Below are 22,422 nucleotides of genomic sequence, written 5' to 3' on the forward strand. Positions count from 1 at the left end.
GACTAGTTTATTTAGCTTCCCTGCTCGAACTTTTTCTCATTTATTTTACTTGTAACAAATTATAGATCTCTATCCTTTAGTATATACCTATGTAAAGAAACAGAATTATGAGCAAAATATAGATGATTGATTGATTGATACTAGCGACTCAAGATATCCCGAAAAGCCTCACAGCTCGCTGAAAAAGTGACTAGAAAGGCAAAGCGATATTTATTCCTTTCCCTAAGCCATCACAAGTCCTGGAGAGATGCGAGGCTTGGTTAAAGGCTTGATCGTGGAAGAAAACGGCCCTACAAAGGAGTTTGATGTGTGTCTTGTGGTCTCATTGCAGATTACTTATAGATGATAAAGAGTAGCAAACTTGATCTCCTATCGGGCACGCATCGAAGCAATCAATGGTACAACTATCAGTAGACATAGCCCTACAATACACCAAAAACTGGAAATCGACTCTGCCAAATTTTCGTCTTTAATAAGACTGAAGAAGTCTTATTAAAGAAGTCTTATTAAAGACGAAAATTTGGCAGAGTCGATTTCCAGTTTTTGGTGTATTGTATTCATTGTTCTGGTACGAGATCGCGACATTTTGGGCTTTTTTATTCTAGACATAGCCCTATGTATAGCTTTTATGATCTTCCAACAAAAACCACATATTACTAAAAAAATAGGATAATTTTGCCTTTGGAGAAGCTACGGGGCTCTAGTAAGGTTTCCGCGAGGCGCCGCTAGCCAAAGAATCCCGCGTGAATCGTTGTTACGGTTCTAAGTCATCCTCTTGAGATGACATGTTGCGCAGTCAAGATGCGCAGTTTATACTACAGTCTCAGCCTCTTGACGCTATCCCACATGGATGACAATTCCGAAGTACACAGTTTATAAACTATATTTGTAGTAATTTTAATTTTTATTTAAAAATATACAAGCCACCCTTTTGGGCATCATTATTATCGAAAAATTTATTAGTTTGTCTTATGCTTCAGCAATATGTAGAATGGAGCAGCTTCTATTGTAGCATGGATTTATCAGCTTTACAGGAATCCAAATTCACATTTTAATTTCCAATGACTTTTTTACTACAGTAAACTTTCAGACAAGAGGGATCAGAGTCGTGATTAGACATTGAACAAATAAAAATAGGTATTCCTATGTGAGTTTTACTGTAAATGCAACAATATAACACTGGTTGGGATATTAGTGACAATAAAACCATCAATTACTGTATAACAACGGACCATCAAAAAAATAATGTTTCTAGGAAATGAACAAGACTTGTAGAATTGTACAAATGTTTTATCCCTGTCTCGTTTGATGATACATTTTTTTTACACTCTTAATTGATATGACTTTTCCGTTTCATATTATCGCTCTTTGCTGTGATTCAGTGTCTTGGACTGTTTGTTGCCGCACTAAGTTGCTCCTGATATGAAGCGAGGACGAGTTGCTCAATAACATACAAAACATCCTGTAATAGAAATAATATAAAAGGAGGTTTGAATTCTAGGGACGTTAATTCATTAGTATCACCAAAAGAAACTCTTGGCATAAGATAAGAGATGTGACATCTAACATAGCTATGCTCTCATTTTTTTTTTTAAATGTTGGACTGAAATGTGATTTCAGAAAAGATTCCATTCCTCTCCCCACCCCCTCCCCCAAAAAAGAACTTTGTTTCGGGGATCTGTTATCGAGAAAACTTTTCAAGGAACTTCTCATTTGACCAAAATTTGTTGTCTTTTCTGGAATCACACTATTATATCATTATAGTGATCATTTTACATACCCTTTTGTCGCTACTACAATCATCTCTGTCTTGGAGTCAGAGTGACTAATGGGAAGCACTTAAGTATACTGAAAAATAAGAATGAATATTAGAATGAAATGCCTAAAAGTTTCACCTCAAATCCCATGCGGTTATATGCCTTGCTTATTTGTCTCAGCGCCATGTTATATCGTAACAAACTTCGTCTTTTTATACATGCAAGCTACGTGATAACAAAAACGGTTATAGCGGCCGGTTATTTTCTTTCGATCTATCGTACAGATCGTTATTATCTAGAAATTTAAACAATTTAAAGAATACTTGTTGTCGCTGCCATTCACTCGTATTCTTTGCTTCTTTGTGTCAGGGAGAGTTAGGACGCGTTTTTTTCCTATCATTCTGGAATGGGAATGGTTGGTAGAGAATGTTCAGAATGGCATTCCAGCCATTCTGCTACAGGTAGCAGAATGGGTGGAATGGCCTTCATTCAATTCCGGAATGGAAACGCGGGATAAACGAACGCGCGTTTTTTGTAGTTTAATCATTCTCATTCCGGAATCACGAGTAAAAACGCGTCCTTACATGTGCTATTCGCCCGACTGCCTTTAAACCAGGAATTGCGATGCTGTCCTTGTGCACAATGCTCGGTACACTTTGTCAACGGCAAGTTCATTTCCAGCCAGAGCCAAATGTATTAAATATACTAACATGGTTAAAAGCAACGAAATCATTCATTTCCAGGCAAAGAGGCAAATATATTCAACATCCTAACATGGTATTAAAACCAACGAAATCATTCATTTCCAGGCAAAGAGGCAAATGTATTCAACATCCTAACATGGTATTAAAACCAACGAAATCATTCATTTCCAGGCAAAGAGGCAAATGTATTCAACATCCTAACATGGTATTAAAACCAACGAAATCATTCATTTCCAGGCAAAGAGGCAAATGTATTCAACATCCTAACATGGTTAAAACCAACGAAATCATTCATTTCCAGGCAAAGAGGCAAATGTATTCAACATTCTAACATGGTTAAAACCAACGAAATCATTCATTTACAGGCAAAGAGGCAAATGTATTCAACCTCCTAACATGGTTAAAAGTAACGAAATCATTCATTTCCAGGCAAAGAGGCAAAATGTATTCAACATCCAAACATGGTTAAGCAACGAAATCATTCATTTCCAGGCAAAGAGGCAAATGTATTCAACATTCAAACATGGTTAAAAGCAACGAAATCATTCATTTCCAGGCAAAGAGGCAAATGTATTCAACATTCAAACATGGTTAAAAGTAACGAAATCATTCATTCCCAGGCAAAGAGGCAAATGTATTCAACATCCTAACATGGTATTAAAACCAACGAAATCATTCATTTCCAGGCAAAGAGGCAAATCTATTCAACATCCTAACATGGTTAAAACCAACGAAATCATTCATTTCCAGGCAAAGAGGCAAATGTATTCAACATCCTAACATGGTTAAAACTAACGAAATCATTCATTTCCAGCCAGAGCCAAATGTATTAAATATACTAACATGGTTAAAAGCAACGAAATCATTCATTTCCAGGCAAAGAGGCAAGTATTCAACATTCAAACATGGTTAAAAGTAACGAAATCATTCATTTCCAGGCAAAGAGGCAAATGTATTCAACATCCTAACATGGTTAAAACTAACGAAATCATTCATTTCCAGCCAGAGCCAAATGTATTAAATATACTAACATGGTTAAAAGCAACGAAATCATTCATTTCCAGGCAAAGAGGCAAGTATTCAACATTCAAACATGGTTAAAACCAACGAAATCATTCATTTACAGGCAAAGAGGCAAATGTATTCAATATGCTAACATGGTTAAAAGTAACGAAATCATTCATTTTCAGGCAAAGAGGCAAATCTATTCAACATTCAAACATGGTTAAAAGCAACGAAATCATTCATTCCCAGGCAAAGAGGCAAAATGTATTCAACATTCAAACATGGTTAAAAGCAACGAAATCATTCATTTCCAGGCAAAGAGGCAAATGTATTCAACATCCTAACATGGTTAAAACCAACGAAATCATTCATTTCCAGGCAAAGAGGCAATACGCTTGTTGTTCAGAAGTCGATGCAAAGATAGCGCCAACATTACATTGCCAAACATTGCTGGGGACCAGGGGCGGATCTAACTTTTTGTCAAGGGGGGGTCATTATTTTACCTTCGTAACGATTTTGGAAACAAAAGACACAATGAAAACAATCCAAAAAGGCAGCCCAAGCGGGGGAGAGGGACAGTCGTTTTTAACCGCAAGAGAAGGGCATGCTGGGAAGCGTTTTTGTATCTATTTATTCTGTCTGTTTATCTTCTGTCTATTGATTGTTTTAGCTATTTCGTCTGATCATTGCGTACGGTGTGGTGGAGAAGAATACTGTACACCTTTATGTAACACTTTTTAGTGTTCTGCATTCAGCACTTCTATAAACTCATAGAGACGATTGGGAAACCTGTGGCGTGTACCTTGAGAAGTCCTGGCGCAAGTTGCTTGATGTTTGGAGTGTATCGACCTTGACAAGCGCATTCTACTCTAAAAAAAAATGAAGATAAAACAAAAACAAAGCCCAGAAAAAAAAAACGAAACAGGAGTTTTAAAATCGACAACACTTACCTTATTCTTTCCTCTATCATCCGCTCCGAGCGCATTCCTTTGCTTCCGATCCAGGCATTCCGTGAATTAAATAGTCTCTTCGCCATAACTTCAAGTTTATTTTATCAAGAAAAATCAGACTTGCTTTTTAAATCTTCAGAAAGCCATGGGAATGACGTGTGCTTAAACAAAACCCTCAATGTCTTAATATTTCATCGATTTTAGCGCGAGAGCTTGCTAAAATCGATAAGAAAAGCCTTCATGTTGCCGATCCAGAGGCATGCATACGAGCTTTTAGTGAGTGGTACTGTTAGCTGGTTAGTGGATTAGTTTTCCGTTGCTTGTGTAAAAGAGCTGAAATACCCTTTGTGGAGGAGGGGTCGGTGGAGGAATCGGAGCTGAAAAACAAAATACAAAAATAACAATATACGATGTTTTTCAATGGCTGTCTTTTTTCCAAATAGTCTAAAAGGGCCTGGGGGAGCGCGCGGTAAACCTGTGGTTTTCTAAAGCGTTAGGCTCTGGGCCTACTGTTAAATGGCGGCTTGTAAAATCGTAATAAACACGAATTCCTGAAAGTTTACGTGGAAAGTACTCGGCGTAAACAATTATAGGGCGCCAAAAGAACGGTTATTGAAGCGGAATTTCATTGGCCTGTAATGTCTATAGGCTATGAAAATAACGGAAAAAGTTTGATTGATTGTTATTCGAGACAACAACCTACTTATACTTGGTTTATAAAATATATCAAGCATTTTTTTTTTCAATATTTCGTATATGCAATGTTTCAGGTAGAACCCCTATTTCTTTATTTATATCTGTATATAATTTGCTAATAACGAGCTGCTGTTCTGTTAGGTTTGACTGACGCACGCAGCACATATCACGGGCGTTATAACGAGCTGCTGTTCTGTTCAATCAGGTTTGACTGACGCACGCAGCACGTATCACGGGCATTATAACGGGCTACCGTTCTGTTTAACCAGGTTTGACTGACGTACGCAGCACATATCACGGGCATTATAACGGGCTACCGTTCTGTTTAACCAGGTTTTACTAACGCACGCAGCACATATCACGGGCATTAAAACGGGCTACCGTTCTGTTTAACCAGGTTTGACTGACGTACGCAGCACATATCACGGGCATTATAACGGGCTACCGTTCTGTTTAACCAGGTTTTACTGACGCACGCAACATCACGGGCATTATAACGGACCACCGTTCTGTTTAACCAGGTTTTACTTACTCACGCAGCACTTATTACGGGCATTAAAACGGGCTACCGTTCTGTTTAACCAGATTTTACTTACGCACGCAGCGGAGGTCGCACCCCTCCTTGCAGCACTTGAGGCCGAGTCCAGGGTGGGCAAGTGTACACTGCGCGTCGTTCTCACAGTCGTTGTCCGGCTCAGGGGGACATTCCTGGGGTGTTGGAAATACCGGACAAGTCCCCGGAACATCTTGGCCTGAAATAACAATTTCTCTCAATCTCTGAAAAGTGTCTAGAGTACCGTAAATACGCTCGGTCTAGCTCTCAGTTTTTAATAAGCCCCAACCCCCTTAGACTTAAAATATGAACTAAGCACACCCCCCCCCCCCCGTCTTAACCTCCCCCCACCCCCTCCCTACCCCAAAATAAGGATGAGCCTGGTAGTATTTACCCTACCAGCAGTATTAAAGAATGTCAGAAATTCTCATATAAAGCCAAGAGAGTATGATTAAGCGCAGTGAATACAAGGACCTTACAAACAGTGGCATACTCTTGAAAAGGAATTCTCATATAAAGCCAAGAGAGTATGATTAAGCTCAGTGAATACAAGGACCTTACAAACAGTGGCATACTCTTGAAAAGGAATTCTGATATAAAGCCAAGAGAGTATGATTAAGCTCAGTGAATACAAGGACCTTACAAAAAGTGCCACACTCATGTTGCTAGTTCGTTTATAGATAAAAAAAAATATCCGGAAAATGAAATATGCGCATTCTGGTAGAAATACGTATACCATCCAGATTTTATCACACTTAATTCTCATAGTAATTTTTGTTTGTAGCGCAGGCACTAATCATTCTATTAGTATTGGTATTTCTACTGAGCTGGTGTCTCCCCATCCCCCATATTTCCTCCTCATCTGTTCAGGGCTCACTGGCGCTTACAGGAGCGTCCAGAGCCACGTGTTTTGAATTACTCATCCGAAATAACGTTTCGAGTCACACGTTCCGAATCCGTCCCGGATTACGCACCATCGCCGGATTTAGAACATACTCCATATCGCGCGAATACACACAGGTAGACCAAGCTCTTTATTTGTCCCTATTGATTTTACGGTAAACATAGGGCGAAAAAAAAATTGTGAACAATAAAAAACAAATAGTTGAAAAGACGTGTGTAGTCTAGTGTTGTGTTTATGTTTACTTTTTGCGTGTTCTTTGGCCGTATTAAAGCGCCTTTTTCAAGATTCAAGATTCACGATTTGAAATATTTAACGAACGATCTTGAATGGGCTACCTGTGGATTATACATGTTTTATGCTTCAATCTGCGGGGTTTTAATTCAGTTCTTCAGTTCATCAATCTTCATCTCTTTTGAGAGCCACTCAAGCTACATTTTTCATAATGAGGATCAAGCCCTCGATTGCTGAAAATGGTCTTGAGAAGGTGTTCGTGCGTACATACTTTTAGCACGTGACGGCGAGAAAGACGGACGATCCCCCGAGCGGGGTTCATGACCGCTCACGAAAACAAGCGATGAGCAAAGAATTTACCCATCCTTATAGACCAGTGACGGGTGAAATAGAGACGAGTCTCATTCAAAACAGAAAAGCAGTGTTTATACCCGTCTCATCGACTGCCTGTGCCTTCTTTATTACACTAAAAACCAAACCATATAACACTTAAAACCAAACCATCACCACCTTTACCATCTACTTGAAAGCTTTCAGCACTAAAAGGGTTTAAGTTGCAGAATAAGCTTGCGGTGATTTGTTTATTGCCTACTAGCCCGACTCTTTAAACATTGTTCTCCGTAACGTGATTAACAAAGAATGCATGTAAGAACGTTGTAAAATCCCTGTTTTACATGCTTTAGAGCGTTGGAGTGGATTGCCTTTCGCACATCTAGTAGCCTGCGTCGCTGGCATTTCCGTTGAGTTTCAGAGCAGTTTTATTTTCGAGAATACTCGAACTAGTGTAAGACGCACACTAGCCCCAGCTCTCACTCGCGGCCATTCAAAACAAGCTACTGCTCTGTAACTCAACCTAACCGCCAGCTACGCAGGCAACACATCCAGCATCAAAAAAAATATTTTGGAAAAAGTAAGCAAACGGAATCGCTGTTGGAAGCTGCCTATAACTAAACTTGTCTCGTTCGGTGCATATAATCGATCAAACTTTTGTATGGTTTGGAATTCTGGACGATCCTGCAAATACGAATTCAGCTATAAAGAATTTTTGCGCTCAAACGCAGAAAGCCCCGTACTCGCCCGGGGGTATACTATTCATTTTGGGATTAAGAGACGGATTAATGTTGTCTTCTATAGAGACCGCTTCACCTTCAAATTAAAATCAAAGCGATACTCAATCACAGACGGCGAGAGATTTTAATAAGCAGATAATTATTAATTGCTACGACATTAGTGACTACGCCCTATTTGATAGTGGGAAACGAAAAGAAAGGCAAGTTCCTTTTTCGCCAGGAATGTTAATATCATGTTTGCATAGCCTTATCATAATATCCTGAAAAATATGTCTTTCCAAGAAGAATAGACTGAAATAAACTAAAGAATCCGATTTTACTGCCTCAGCTTCGTACTAGCTTTACTTTAAAGTCCGTGTGTTTTTATGTCGTACGTACCTTGGGCCAGAGTCCATAAAGATAGAAACGACACTAACAGCACACTTCTTAGAAGAGAAGCCATGGCTAACGAGCTGTCCCGGGCTCTCTGCTTGTCAAGGCGCCGTCAAACCGTTTCTGCCCTTACCTCACGCAAAAAGGCGCGCTTTGTAAGAAACCACAACAATGGTAGGCTTTATATTCTTGCGAGCCAGACGTTAGACTATCCTAGACTCGGATTACTCCAATACCTGCGATATTATTGGTTGGCCAGAAGTAGCAACATGGCCATATCCTCTGATGAGAGAATACCATTGGCTGTTCAGAGGTATTTATAGGGTAGGTTGCGACGCGAAAACACGATGCTTTTCGAAGTGCTCGGCCATAAGTCTGACATCTAAATCCTGGGATTATTTCAACAATGGGGCTGTGCTTGGGATATCCAAATTTAACGCAACTTTTATGAATTTCTTGTGCTAAATGCACAAGTTTTATCTACTTGCCCATACAGGTCTTGTCGAGTTTTTAATATTATCATTATTTTTTCAAGGCGTCGATTGCAAAAAGCTTGGTTTTTGTCAGTCATACCCTCCAAGTATTAAATGTTTATGGATTGTAAGTCGATTTGACAATCTTGGGTAAGTGCCGCTGTCAGCAAGGTTTGGAAATTGCCGATGGGATATAAGTATGCCTTGTCGAAAGTGGCAAAGTACGCCTGCCCTCGGGTATCATCTACATCACAATCCGTCAATGACAGAAAATGGAAGATAACCCTTTCGGTTATCATCGAAAAAATAAAAACAGCCTCAAGGGATATAACTAGTTGACGCTACACTTGACTTAAAGTGGAACCCTCGAGATAAGAAAATGTCCATCGACAGAGTGACCCGCCATATTACAACATCACTCTGAATCGGGCGCTCTGATTGGTCAATGTTCCATGCGTTATTGAAGGCACACGCACTGTGCATCGCTGCGTGTCGTTGTGTACTTTTTTGTTCATGATACGCAGTGACGCCATTAAGTGCGCATCTATAAAAGGACAGATGTTAAACACTTGCTTGTTGACACTAAGCAGCTAGCAGATTCTGTTATTAATCTAGCCAGGCCACAGACCCAGGTCCCCCTTCCTTCCCCCTACCACCCCCCCCCCCCCCCCCCGGGGGCTTTCGGGGAGGGGTTTTGTTAAAATACAGAGGACAAAACGCACACATGCACACAAACACACCATAATTTACCTCCCAGCAGCGTTTGTTTGAAATAGGTGTATTGGTTGGTAAGCTACGAAATACAGCTCTTTTTGTGAGGTTATTTAAGGGATGTTTTACTGAAAGATGTACGTGCTCGAGAGAAGTGCGTTCGCTAAAGAAAAAGAATTCGGTTTTAAAGTCCGCATAAACCAAGGGGAGGCCGAAGTAGGGACAACCAAATACATTTTCACAACGAGGAAGAATGGGGTTGAGCAATATGCCCCTTCGAGTAATTTTTGAGCCTTCCACCTCCACTTTAGACCCAACTTGCGGGACAATGTTTTTTTAATATCCCATCGTTATTTTAAAATACGATTTTCCGTGTATTATTTGAGACTGCTCTGTTTCAGTTGTAAGATCGATGAAATTCACCGTGATTCAAGCGGATTTTGATTCACTGCTGAGACGAACATCTCATTGTATAGAGTTTAATAGCTTACGAAACCACTCCTAACGCAAGTCGGACTGACGGGCTTGAGTAATGAACCAATCAAATTCCCATTTTGTGGACAATAATACACTGATAACGCCTGATAACGCCAAACTATTGTTGGCTTTTTCCGCTTGACGAATCGCAATAAATAAAGGAGTGCACATGACTCGTATGCATAATTCAGGTTGACTACATTATTCGCTATTTCTGTTAGCAGACAAAAGCAAACACTAAGCGCTTGAACGAGCTCTTTTTCCTATCTAGCGACAGGTGACAAAACACTATTCACGCGGTTATGCAACCTTTCAAAAATAAATATTGACATGAAATCCTAAAAACTTGTTTTTCAAACTTGATACAAATTGTGGCGAAGAGTTCGAAAGAAGGTAAGAAACGTATAACAATATAGTTAATGTTTGCGGGCGTAAATATGTTTTGGGCCCGACTCGAGCTCATTTTAGCCCGAACGCAGCGAGCGCTGAGAAGGGCCCAAAACATATTTACGCCCAAGAACATCATCTACATTACTATTATTATAACTTTGGCGAGCATTAAGCGCAAAAACAAAAATAATATCGGAAAACGCAGATGACTCGCGTGATATTTATTCATTGAAAGTTGTTATAACATAATTAATAAATACAGCTTCAATTCACTTTACAAACGTTGCCAAATGTACACGTGTTTAAGGTTCTTTTTGTAAACGAAACAACTGTTTCATAATATAGAAAGTTTAATGGGATGTCACTTGTAGGAATTAAAATTTATTGTGCAATTGGAAAAGTGACAATTTGGCATGACAACCTTTGCAGAAGTATAATTCGGTCGAGGATGAAAAACTTATATTAACTTCCCCGCCTGCCCTAGATAAACTGCCTTGTTTGCAATCATTACTGTTTTCCATCTCAATGGTTTCACTAGAAGCAAAAGGCACTCGGCGAGAGGTCCTTCTTGTCTTTTGTTTTGACTTCAGCATAGAAACGGCGTAAAATGCCTCCAAGATCCGAGGAGCTGATACTGTGAAAATCACATTCAACACTTCGCTTCGTGTACCACTCGGTGAACTTTTTCATCGCCCAAGATGTTTTTTTTTCTAGTATTTTGGGAACAGAGTCTTCTTCCATTTTTTTAAGCTCCTCCTCATCGAGCTGAGAAGATTGTGAGTCGTGTTCAGCCATGTTTTCCTGTTTTTTATTTGGTAGTTGTCAAAACACAACCAAACACGGCAAGTGATGCGACCACAGGTAGCCCAGGCAATGATTGCTTGTTCGTAGCTCGGAATTCGGCTGTTCTGAGAGGGGACGAGTAAAGCGTTTTTTGTGTGAAATGTTGTCGATAAAATTGCCTAAAAACTAAGAAGATGCCTTGTAGTTGTCAAATTCACGTGTAATACACGATTTGGGTTTTCTTAACGGAATTTATGACTTCTCTCTCCCTACTAAGGAAAGAAACAAGGTTGGAGGCGCCATTTTCGGTAACACTCAAATACCAGCGAAATTCGAGAGGAAAAAACAACAAACAAAATATTTTTATCTCGCAGACCTATGCCAGGGTACACAAATAACTTCGTCATGTGTTATGACCATACCACTGTAATTCAGTATCACCTGCGATAGTGGTAGTTGAAATGAACTATTATTATTATAAACATCTCAAATGTAGAGGGGTTTAATAAGCTTGTCAAGTTAAAAAATCACTTTGAGTTGCATTTATTAAGGGGGTGAAGAGTGGAGGTACATATGCCGTGCATGTATTAAGGGGGTGAAGAGTGGAGGGATATATGCCGTGCATTTATTAAGAGGGTGAAGAGTGGAGTGATATATGCCGTACATGTATTAATTAAAGGGGTGAAGAGTGGATGGATATATGCCGTGCATGTATTAAGAGGTAGAAGAGTGGAGGGATATATGTCGTGCATGTATTAAGGGGGTGAAGAGTTGAGGGATATATGCCGTGCATGTATTAAGGGGGTGAAGAGTAGAGGGATATATGCCGTGCATGTATTGGGGGGGGGGGGGGGGTAAAGACTGGAGGTGCATATGCCGTGCATGTATTGGGGGGTTAAGACTGGAGGTACATATGCCGTGCATGTATTAAGGGGGTGAAGAGTGGAGGGATATATGCCGTGCATGTATTAATTAAGGGGGTGAAGAGTGGAGGGATATATGTCGTGCATGTATTAAGGGGGTGAAGAGTGGAGGGATATATGCCGTGCATGTATTAAGAGGTAGAAATGTGGAGGGATATATGTCGTGCATGTATTAAGGGGGTGAAGAGATATATGCCGTGCATGTATTAAGGGGGTGAAGAGTAGAGGGATATATGCCGTGCATGTATTGGGGGTAAAGACTGGAGGTACATATGCCGTGCATGTATTGGGGGGTTAAGACTGGAGGTACATATGCCGTGCATGTATTAAGGAGGTAAAGAGTGGAGGGATATATGCCGTGCATGTATTAATTAAGGGGGTGAAGAGTGGAGGGATATATGCCGTGCATGTATTAAGGGGGTGAAGAGTGGAGGGATATATGCCGTGCATGTATTAAGGGGGTGAAGAGTAGAGGGATATATGCCGTGCATGTATTAAGGGGGTGAAGAGTAGAGGGATATATGCCGTGCATGTATTAAGGGGGTGAAGACTGGAGGTACATATGCCGTGCATGTTTTAAGGGGGTGAAGAGTGGAGGGATATCTGCCGTCTCGATAAAGACTCATATTTGCCCGCAGTCTCAGCTTATATTATCATCAGGTGAGATGGATTCACATTCCAACGAGACCAAGAAAGGAGAAAAGGACCAGACCAGGTGCCAGTCGTTCACTGCTCTTTTGCGGGAATTCTGTGGTTATACGTCCTTCGGAGGACTGGGTCGAGTGACTGACTCGCCTTACCTGTTATTCCGGATCACCTGGTTTTTCTTATTTGTGGGAGCGGTGGCTTACGCAAGCACACAGCTTTATTCTCTTTATGAGAAATATCAAGACCGCCCAGTCAACACGGTCATCTCACTCAAACACAGCGAGGTAACATGGCACATTGGAATGAGAACATACCGTGATTGCTGCGCCTTTAAAAAAGCGCCTTCCCCGATTAAGTACCTCGACTAAGACGAACGAATATATGAACAAGCGCCGCCTTTCCCGGAATAAGCAATGCATAATAGACAAACAAATAATAACAACCGTCCCTAGATCATGCGCGTGTACAGGCAGCAAGCGCCCCCTCCTGGTCACACAAAAATGGGTTCTAAAGGAGCTTCACAAATACTTTCCGTTTTAGTATGATAGACATTACAAAGGCGTCTAACCCTTCCCTGCTAGCAGAGCGTTTTCCGTGTCGCGACTCTGTTCTTTCGCGTTTTTGTTAAACGAGACGCGAAAGAACAGACGCGACAAAGATAAGTGTACTGATGAAAAAAAAAAAAAAAACAGGAAAAAGCTCTGATAGCAGGGTACTCTAACCCATCAGCGAATCATTATTTTTGCGAGAAATATTTTTAAGATAAGCAGATATCTGTTTTCGTTCCATTCCAGAAGCTCTCATTTCCGAGTGTGGCCGTCTGCAATTTCAACATCCTTCGACAGTCTGTAATGCAAGATACGCTGAGCAATGTTCTTAGTAAGGATACCAGTACAGCTCACATTGCACGGGACGGGGGGGGGGGGTCCGGAGGGTGGGGAAAGGGCGGGGCCCAATTAAAACCCAATACCAGAGCACAAAAATTACCAGTTCTGAGAAAGGGAATGTGTGATGGAGAAGTTGCGTTCCCCCTAAACACCTTTTTTGGGTGCGCATTTCATCAATGAAGACAGGAACTTCTGTCTATAGGATTCAAAAAGCCAATGCCAAACAAAATCCCCCCCCCACACACACACTCTCCCCTTTATTGCCATTGGGTCAACTGAATTATTTATGTTTTTCGCAAGAGTCGATGCATAATAAATAGCAGGAGTAGGATAATTACAGCGCGACCAGTAAATCCGTGAACACCGGAAATATTATAGAATGTCTGTTCCGACCAATCACTCGCAAGGTATTCACACAGTCAACTAGAAACATGTCTCAACAAGTCTCAGTCTCAGACAATAAACGTAACACACATATTTCTAGGTGTTCACGGTTTTAATGGTTGCGTTGTTAAACAACATCGCGTATTTGGGCTTTGGGCGCAATCTTTAATTCTTCTCTACCATCATACCATACAGTCACACAGGTATCCCTGATAACAATAAAAAACTAATAATTAAAGTTATTCACAAGACATTTCATATTTTATAAAACTTTAGTAAATACTACCTTTGTGCTTGGTTCTAGATATGGTAAAGGAACAGACGCCGCGGTGTGTACGACTGCGGAATTGCTCCACAACCTCACATAACGTCAGTACCACCTCGTCCCCCCGCCCGGAGGATTCCGACCCAGAGGTCACCAAGGAACTCGAAGAAATGGGTTTTGAAAACCCTGAACAGTTATCAGATGAATATCGATTAGAGGAGTTGGTATCGATTACGATTGCTAAGCTTTCACCATCGGACTTGAAGCCAATGGGTCACCAGTTTGACGATATGGTTTATAAGTGTACATGGAGAGGCGTAGACTGCAAGTAGGTAACCGAACACTGTAACTAGTGTTGCTATAGCAAATACATCATCCTTATCATTATAAGAATCGCCATGATTGTCCTTACCGTCATCATAATCATCATCATCATCATCATCATCATCATCGTCATCATCAAAACCCGCTACAGCGTGTTGGCTTCTAACCGGTTGGCATCCCGCTACAGGAGCTTGAGGACCATAGTATACTATAGGAGCTTGAAGGTTCTCAACCCAAGGTAATTTGTTGACGCTGAACCTGCTACAGCGGATTGGCTTCTAACCGGTTGGTCATCTCGCTACAGCGGCTTGTTTTTTTGCCATTTTTAAGCTGGTAAGCCTGATTATACCCAGAACTTCCATTACCGCCATTGTCATCATCAGTATCATCGTTATCATAAGTGCCATTATATTGTTATTTGTGATTGATACTATACTTGTTGTTATTGTTATTTCGTTTATCATCGTTTCAAATTTCAGAGCAAATTACACACAGGGAAAATACTGGACCAGCTTTTGGCATTACCGTTTTGGGAACTGCTTTGTCTTTAACCCGTCAATCGGCTGGAACCGGAACACTCGGTCCAGGCTCCACATTTATCGCACGGGGCCTCTGAATGGTAAGAAGCACAGAGTTTACAGAACAATGTTGTCAGACACACTTTGCTTTTGCTTTTATTTAAAGTTAAATGACAAATTTTATAAGAAAATCCCGAAATAATTATTTCAAAACATACTTTTATACTGCGTATACTTAGTATGATCCATGGTTTGATCTCGGGTTTAATCTTGCTTTTGATCGTTGGTTTGATCCTGGGTTTGATCTCGGGTTTGATGCTGGGTTTGATAATGAGTTTGATCTTGAGTTTCATAATGAGTTTGATCTTGGTTTTGGTTTTCAAACTCGGTTCAATCCTGAATTTTATCTTGGTTTGATACTGTGATACCACTGTATACTAATGTCTATCATATGCCCATCACCGTCACCGGCATGTAAGGTCTACAACTGCAGCTCAATATCCAACAAGAGGAGTACATCGATCAGATCACTAAGAGGGCGGGGGCAATGATCCAGGTTTTCCCCTTTGGCCAAATGCCGTTTCCGGAGGAAAGAGGAACTCTAGTCGCACCGGGATTTTCGACAGACATAGGATTGGAAAAGGTGAGAAAAGGGCAAGTTGACGATATTCTGAGCAGTGTGCTATCTCCCTATCAGCATGCGCCGGTTAGACAAGAGCAGTGTGCTATCTCCCTATCAGCATGCGCCGGTTAGACAAGAGCAGTGTGCTATCTCCCTATCACCATGCGCCGGTTAGACAAGAGCAGTGTGCTATCTCCCTATGACAAAGCGCGGGTTAGACAAGAGCAGTGTGCTATCTCCCTATGACCATGCGCCGGTTAGACAAAAGCAGTGTGCTATCTCCCTATGACCATGCGCGGGTTAGACAAGAGCAGTGTGCTATCTCCCTATGACAAAGCGCGGGTTAGACAAGAGCAGTGTGCTATCTCCCTATGACCATGCGCCGGTTAGACAAGAGCAGTGTGCTATCTCCCTATGACAAAGCGCGGGTTAGACAAGAGCAGTGTGCTATCTCCCTATGACCATGCGCCGGTTAGACAAGAGCAGTGTGCTATCTCCCTATGACAAAGCGCGGGTTAGACAAGAGCAGTGTGCTATCTCCCTATGACCATGCGCCGGTTAGACAAGAGAAGTGTGCTATCTCCCTATGACAAAGCGCGGGTTAGACAAGAGCAGTGTGCTATCTCCCTATGACCATGCGCGGGTTAGACAAGAGCAGTGTGCTATCTCCCTATGGTTAGACAAGAGCAGTGTGCTATCTCCCTATGGTTAGACAAGAGCAGTGTGCTATCTCCCTATGACCATGCGCCGGTTAGACAAGAGCAGTGTGCTATCTCCCTATGACCATGCGCGGGTTAGACAAGAGCAGTGTGCTATCTCCCTATGACCATGCGCTGGTTAGACAAGAGCAGTGTGCTATCTCCCTATGACCATGCGCCGGTTAGACAAGAGCAGTGTGCTATCTCCCTATGACCATGCGCCGGTTAGACAAGAGCAGTGTGCTATCTCCCTATGACCGTGCGCCGGTTAGACAAGAGCAGTGTGCTATCTCCCTATGACCGTGCGCCGGTTAGACAAGAGCAGTGTGCTATCTCCCTATGACCGTGCGCCGGTTAGACAAGAGCAGTGTGCTATCTCCCTATGACCGTGCGCCGGTCAGACAAGAGCAGTGTGCTATCTCCCTATGACCGTGCGCCGGTTAGACAAGAGCAGTGTGCTATCTCCCTATGACCGTGCGCCGGTTAGACAAGAGCAGTGTGCTATCTCCCTATGACCGTGCGCCGGTTAGACAAGAGCAGTGTGCTATCTCCCTATGACCGTGCGCCGGTTAGACAAAAGCAGTGTGCTATCTCCCTATGACCGTGCGCCGGTCAGACAAGAGCAGTGTGCTATCTCCCTATGACCGTGCGCCGGTTAGACAAGAGCAGTGTGCTATCTCCCTATGACCGTGCGCCGGTCAGACAAGAGCAGTGTGCTACGCAGGCTTAATTTGCATACCCTCCCTACTTCAGCAAATTTTATCTACATAACACTCAAAGATAAAAACTCGTGATTAATGGTAGACGGCTGTGACTATCTTCTGTTTATAACACACAGATGGACATTAAGAGAGTCGATCCTCATAACAACGGAAGCTGTGTTACCGACGAGGCGTCCATAAATACAGAAAACATATTTAAACAGAAATTTAACACGTCGTACTCAAAAACGGTTAGTGCTTCACAGAGATTGATTAAACTTACCTGGCCACCTGGTGACTGATTTCAAACTTGTTTATTAGCAAAGGTTTATTCAAGAAAATAGTTAGCAAACAAATTATTAATCATGATTAATGATTAATTGTCGGGAAAATTCCATGTAATATTTTTTCATTGCTAAATCCCGATAAATCGAACTTCTAATAAAAAGGTTTCATTTTTCTTTGAAGAGTACATTTCTTTGTTCGGAGAAGCAGCCAGGATTTTTAATTATCTCTCTCTCTCTTTTTTCTTATCTGTATTTCAATTGATATCCTATACGTTACTGCTAGAAGGGGGACCTACTAGGAGGTGGCCTGGGCCCCTGACCCCCCCCCCCTGACAACTTCCCTGTTTTATCCTATAGATTCCCACTAATGACTAGCACCATAGGAGGGTTGATTATTTGGGATTCTGTGGATTATACGGTGATTAAAATCTATGAAATTTCTACAAATAAATTTACTTTCATTTTTGAATGAAACAATAACAACAAGTTTTTAATTTGACATTTCCAGGCATGCGTACTCTCGTGCCTGGCGTATCACCAGATGCATGAATGCAAATGCATGGAATACCGCTTTCCCACCGACAGCGTCTGCGACACTTTGAACAGCACGATAGGTGAGTCAGTCTGTGACACTTCGAACAGCACGATAGGTGAGTCAGTCTGTGACACTTCGAACAGCACGATAGGTGAGTCAGTCTGACACTTTGAATAGCACGATAGGTGAGTCAGTCTGTAACAGCTTGAATAGCACGATAGGTGAGTCAGTCTGACACTTTGAACAGCACGATATGTGAGTCAGTCTGTGACACTTTGAACAGCACGATATGTGAGTCAGTCTTTGACGCTTTGAATAGCATGATATGTGAGTCAGTCTTTGACACTTTGAACAGCACGATAGGTGAGTCAGTCTGACGCTTTAAACAGCACGATAGGTGAGTCATTCTGACGCTTTGAACAGCACGGTAGTTGAGTCAGTCTGTGACACTTTGAACAGCACGATAGGTGAGTCAGTCTGACGCTTTGAACAGCACGGTAGTTGAGTCAGTCTGTGACGCTTTGAACAGCACGATAGGTGAGTCAGTCTGACACTTTGAATAGCACGATAGGTGAGTCAGTCTGTGACACTTTGAACAGCACGATAGGTGAGTCCGTCTGACACTTTGAACAGCACGATATGTGAGTCGTGTATTTTCCAACAAAAAACTTTTTCGTTATGAAGAATGAGGGCCTTACAGTACAATGGGAATTAAAACAGAGCGACTGCGCTACCAAGGGTCCCTGTAGGTGTAGGAATGGAGAGGTGGCTAAACAGAGAAGGTTGAGGAGGACTTTTGGTACTTTTTAGTTCTTTTAAAGGGCTTATTGTAGTAAAAGGGCTTTTTGTAGTAAAAGGGCTTATTGTAGTAGGTCTTAAAGGGCTTATTGTAGTAAAAGGGCTTATTGTAGTAGGTCTTAAAGGGCTTATTGTAGTAAAAGGGCTTTTTGTAGTAGGTCTTAAAGGGCTTATTGTAGTAAAAGGGCTTATTGTAGTAAAAGGGCTTATTGTAGTAGGTCTTTGAGCCAATTCCTGACCCGAAGACATCGCCCTTGCTACACATAGTCACGTGCCATCCTTTTGGGTTTCCTGTTGCTAATAATTGGGATAACACAAGGGGCCCTGAACCACAGGATACCCGTATATTGCTTAAGAGGCTGCACAGGATACCCGTATATTGCTAAGAGGCTGGTTGTTTTTAATTGAGATATATGGTATTTCTCTGTTTTAGTCGAGTGCTTGGCAAAAGTGAAATTTAAACTGAGTAGGAATGAGTTGGGATGCTCAACCGCCTGTGGACCAGCTTGCAGGTATTGTACCACATTTATTGTGTTTAAAAATAGTGCAAATTAGTAATGATTGTAAACTTTGCTTTTGTCGGGGAAAATGACACCAGCAGACAGAAATTTATTTAGCGCTTACGAATTAACAAGAAAGTTTGAGTGTCCGAAAGCTCTTATTTTCAATTCATATTTTAGTTTTCTTTCGTCGTTCTCTGACATGATGGCTGTTTTCATTTCTGTGTGTGTTTGCAATGCAAAAACTCAATGGTTTCTAAGTGCAGGTTCTCGTTTTGCTTTTCTTTTGTCTCGAGCCGCAGAAACGGATCTAAAAGAGGATTTGTGAGGGCTACAAAGCGCCCTATGGGAGGCACCTTTAGTTATTCCTGCTGCAACCCCACGGCTTCATGCACTGCCATCTGCCTCTAAAATCCCTGGATCGTTCTTGCAAGAACAGGGCGTTTAATCAAGAAAGGCACCCTTGACAAAATTATCAAAACCTTTTTGTCAAAAGACTACTAAGTTGAGGGCAAAAAAGGAAAGCGACGAAGCAATTTTTATGTAGGTGTTTATTATTTCTACAGAGAGGAGGCATATCGACTCACTTCCTCTTTCGCCGTCTGGCCATCTCAGAGATATCAGGTCAGTGAAGGTGTGTTAGGGTAGTTTTCGGTGTGTTATTTGATAGCGTCGCGTGCCAGTGTGTGGTCACATGGGAATCAACTGGGGTAGGGTTGGTATTGGGTGTGGCGTCGGGTGGAATGTGGATGGGAGGGGTCGTGTCGGTAAAAGGAAGGTATAGTTGGGTTGAATGGGGAGTATCGGGTTTTTACATCAGTAGAGGTATTTCGTTTGTTACTCATGCAACTTTGTATTGTTACCAGAATTCAATAATTGACAACCTGTTTGATGGAATCTTCAACTACTCGAGAAGCTGGTTTCGGTATGTAAATTAATGTTTATGTTAATGTCATCTTTCTTGCAAAAAAACAAATTTCACAACTCAACTGATCTAAGAAAAGCCTAATCACAATCATTTGTTTGACGTAGGGATTTCTTTCTTTAATTACTTATTTTTAGAGACAACTATCTTGAGGTTAATATATTTTTCAAGGAGCTCAACTATGATTTCATCGAGGAGAGTGTAGCGTACGAGGTAAGCTTGAGCATTCAGCAATGGCGAGAATACAGGAACCCATAGCACCCATGTTGTTAGGGGTTGGATTGGGCGTGTCCTCTTTTTCAGGTTTACAATGATGATAAGAAAATGACCAGTATAAGGGCTTAGCCCCCCCCCCCCCCCCATCGCTCTCCAACTCTAGCTCTCCCAGTATGTCGGGACCTGCTATGACCCACATTGTATTATATTCATCTTGTTTTTGACAAAGCTAAATAAATGACTGAATATTAAGAAAAATGCCGTTCAGTCGCTACAAGATATATAACCAAATGTACATTTAAACCCATTCAAGTGAGATTTCAATGTCTATCATTTCTCTACTATCAGCTTGTCAATTTTTTATCCGACATCGGAGGACAGTTGGGCCTGTGGGTCGGCGTGTCCGTGATGACTGGGGCCGAGGTGGTAGAGCTTGCGCTACTCATCTTCTTCAAGGTCTTCTGTCGAAAGCCAAGAAAGGTCACCGTGAATAGCGAAGGGGATCCCGAGCCCAATGTGCTGAGCAATTCCCAGTTACAGCTAGAATCTATTGATAACTATAAGTACGCTCCGTAAGATTTAATTGTCGCTTGCACATTAGCACGTAAACCATTCATACATATTTCCATATTTTTAGGAAAAACACAGCACATTTTCTCTCAGCCCTAGTATCAGGGGCTCGTTTCTCGAAACACCCGAGAATTCTCGGTCCCGAAAACGTTTTATTTCTTAAATTTGAAAAGCTGGCTAATTCCTATAAAATTTATGGTATATAATGTGTTGAACTATCATCAAACATAGTATTTTACCACAAAGATTCATGTGAAGGATTATCCTCTTTATAGATTTTGATCCTTTCTCGAACTTCTCGGGCCCGAAATTCACAAGCTTAAATATTAAGAAAGTTCTCGGGACCTCGCAGTCACCCGAGACTTTTCGGGTAACTTTCTGGCTTCAGCAAAACTTCGAAAATTGCCCTATTGAGCATAATCATTTGGAATACGAACCAAGTGGATGTTAAAACTGTTCTAAAACATAAAAGCGGTTCTCCAAAAGGAAAACATGCGAAATTTTGGCCAAAAATGCAAAATAACCTCTTCGGGCCCAAGAATTCTCGGGTGTTTCGAGAAACGGGCGCCAGGGAAAGAAAGGAACGCCTGACATTCGGGCTAATGATCATTCTTCTCTCCGCGCGTCGCACTAAAGGTCTGACTGATTTTTAAGTTTTTACTCTGTTTTCTTTTTTGTACGTTGAAAACATCATTACTGCTACTTTATCACTACTTTTAATACCATCTCCTGTAATAAGAGAGTTTCATAGATTCAAATTCAGTTGTACTGCGAAAGGCTTTAATAAACAAAATTATTATTATTACAATTTTCATCATTTAGCATTGTTGTAATTATTGTTATTATTATAATTGTTAGTACTATTTTCTATAAAGGTTTTACCAGGTGTCCAGACAGTGCGTTGCGTTAATTCGCACAGAGAAAGCATGGACATATAAGCACTACACTAATAACACCCCGAACTTTAGCTTTCTTTTGCTGTGCAATTCAAAGGGTAAAACAGTGAGAAACAACTCCGACAAACAAAAATACAAAACTCTTTAAACTTCAACTCTTATTCATTTACTTTTCCAACAACTTGTCTCATTTATTTCTCCCCTTTTTTTGACAGCTTGTCTGATTGAAGGCTTGTCACACGCACACTTTCCAGTCACACCTTGTCACGCCCTGTCACACGCACACTTTCCAGTCACATCTTGTCACGCCCTGTCACATGCACACTTTCCAGTCACACCTTGTCACACCTTGTCACGCCCTGTCACACGCACACTTTCCAGTCACACCTTGTCACGCCCTGTCACACGCGCACTTTCCAGTCACACCTTGTCACGCCCTGTCACACGCACACTTTCCAGTCACACCTTGTCACACCCTGTGACACGCACACTTTCCAGTCACACCTTGTCACGCCCTGTCACACGCACACTTTCCAGTCACACCTTGTCACGCCCTGTGACACGCACACTTTCCAGTCACACCTTGTCACGCCCTGTCACACGCGCACTTTCCAGTCACACCCTGTGACACGCACACTTTCCAGTCACA

General features: G+C 41.6%; 1 protein-coding gene and 1 long non-coding RNA gene across 5 annotated transcripts; one reads left to right on the top strand and one right to left on the bottom strand.

Moving 5' to 3' along the window:
- Positions 1 to 1,037: 1,037 nt before the first annotated feature.
- On the bottom strand, positions 1,038 to 8,580 carry LOC116607442. Of its 3 annotated transcripts, none has more exons than XR_007308184.1 (6): positions 8,249 to 8,569; positions 5,709 to 5,864; positions 4,417 to 4,793; positions 4,269 to 4,330; positions 1,781 to 1,848; positions 1,038 to 1,462 (listed from the first exon to the last, which is right to left on the bottom strand). It is a non-coding gene; the product is annotated as an uncharacterized LOC116607442 (long non-coding RNA). The 3 variants fall into 3 exon arrangements; XR_007308183.1 differs by having other exon boundaries at positions 4,269 to 4,335; XR_007308182.1 differs by having other exon boundaries at positions 4,269 to 4,793; positions 8,249 to 8,580.
- Positions 8,581 to 10,122: 1,542 nt separating this feature from the next.
- LOC5502628 (amiloride-sensitive sodium channel subunit beta) lies at positions 10,123 to 21,679 on the top strand. 2 transcript variants are annotated; one of them, XM_048728127.1, is made up of 13 exons: positions 10,123 to 10,296; positions 12,660 to 12,931; positions 13,442 to 13,526; positions 14,223 to 14,511; positions 14,987 to 15,126; positions 15,505 to 15,668; positions 17,184 to 17,297; positions 17,842 to 17,947; positions 19,100 to 19,178; positions 19,733 to 19,790; positions 20,033 to 20,091; positions 20,229 to 20,304; positions 20,656 to 21,679. In XM_048728127.1, exons 2-13 carry the CDS (start codon positions 12,665 to 12,667, stop codon positions 20,881 to 20,883), a joined length of 1,665 nt encoding a protein of 554 aa, XP_048584084.1. In that variant the 5' UTR covers positions 10,123 to 10,296; positions 12,660 to 12,664; the 3' UTR covers positions 20,884 to 21,679. The 2 variants fall into 2 exon arrangements, with proteins under 2 accessions (XP_048584084.1, XP_048584085.1); XM_048728128.1 differs by lacking the exons at positions 10,123 to 10,296; positions 12,660 to 12,931; positions 13,442 to 13,526 and adding an exon at positions 13,995 to 14,121.
- Positions 21,680 to 22,422: the final 743 nt, after the last annotated feature.

The sequence above is a fragment of the Nematostella vectensis genome, chromosome 5 (genome assembly GCF_932526225.1).
Source record: "Nematostella vectensis chromosome 5, jaNemVect1.1, whole genome shotgun sequence".
NCBI classification, from domain to species: domain Eukaryota; kingdom Metazoa; phylum Cnidaria; class Anthozoa; order Actiniaria; family Edwardsiidae; genus Nematostella; species Nematostella vectensis.

Excerpts from the sequence above, each read along its gene's own strand:
- LOC5502628 (XM_048728127.1), top strand. The coding sequence starts at position 12,665 with ATGGATTCACATTCCAACGAGACCAAGAAAGGAGAAAAGGACCAGACC. Across the intron at positions 19,791-20,032 it reads GGCCATCTCAGAGATATCAG|AATTCAATAATTGACAACCT; the intron begins GTCAGTGAAGGT and ends TATTGTTACCAG. Across the intron at positions 20,092-20,228 it reads TACTCGAGAAGCTGGTTTCG|AGACAACTATCTTGAGGTTA; the intron begins GTATGTAAATTA and ends ACTTATTTTTAG.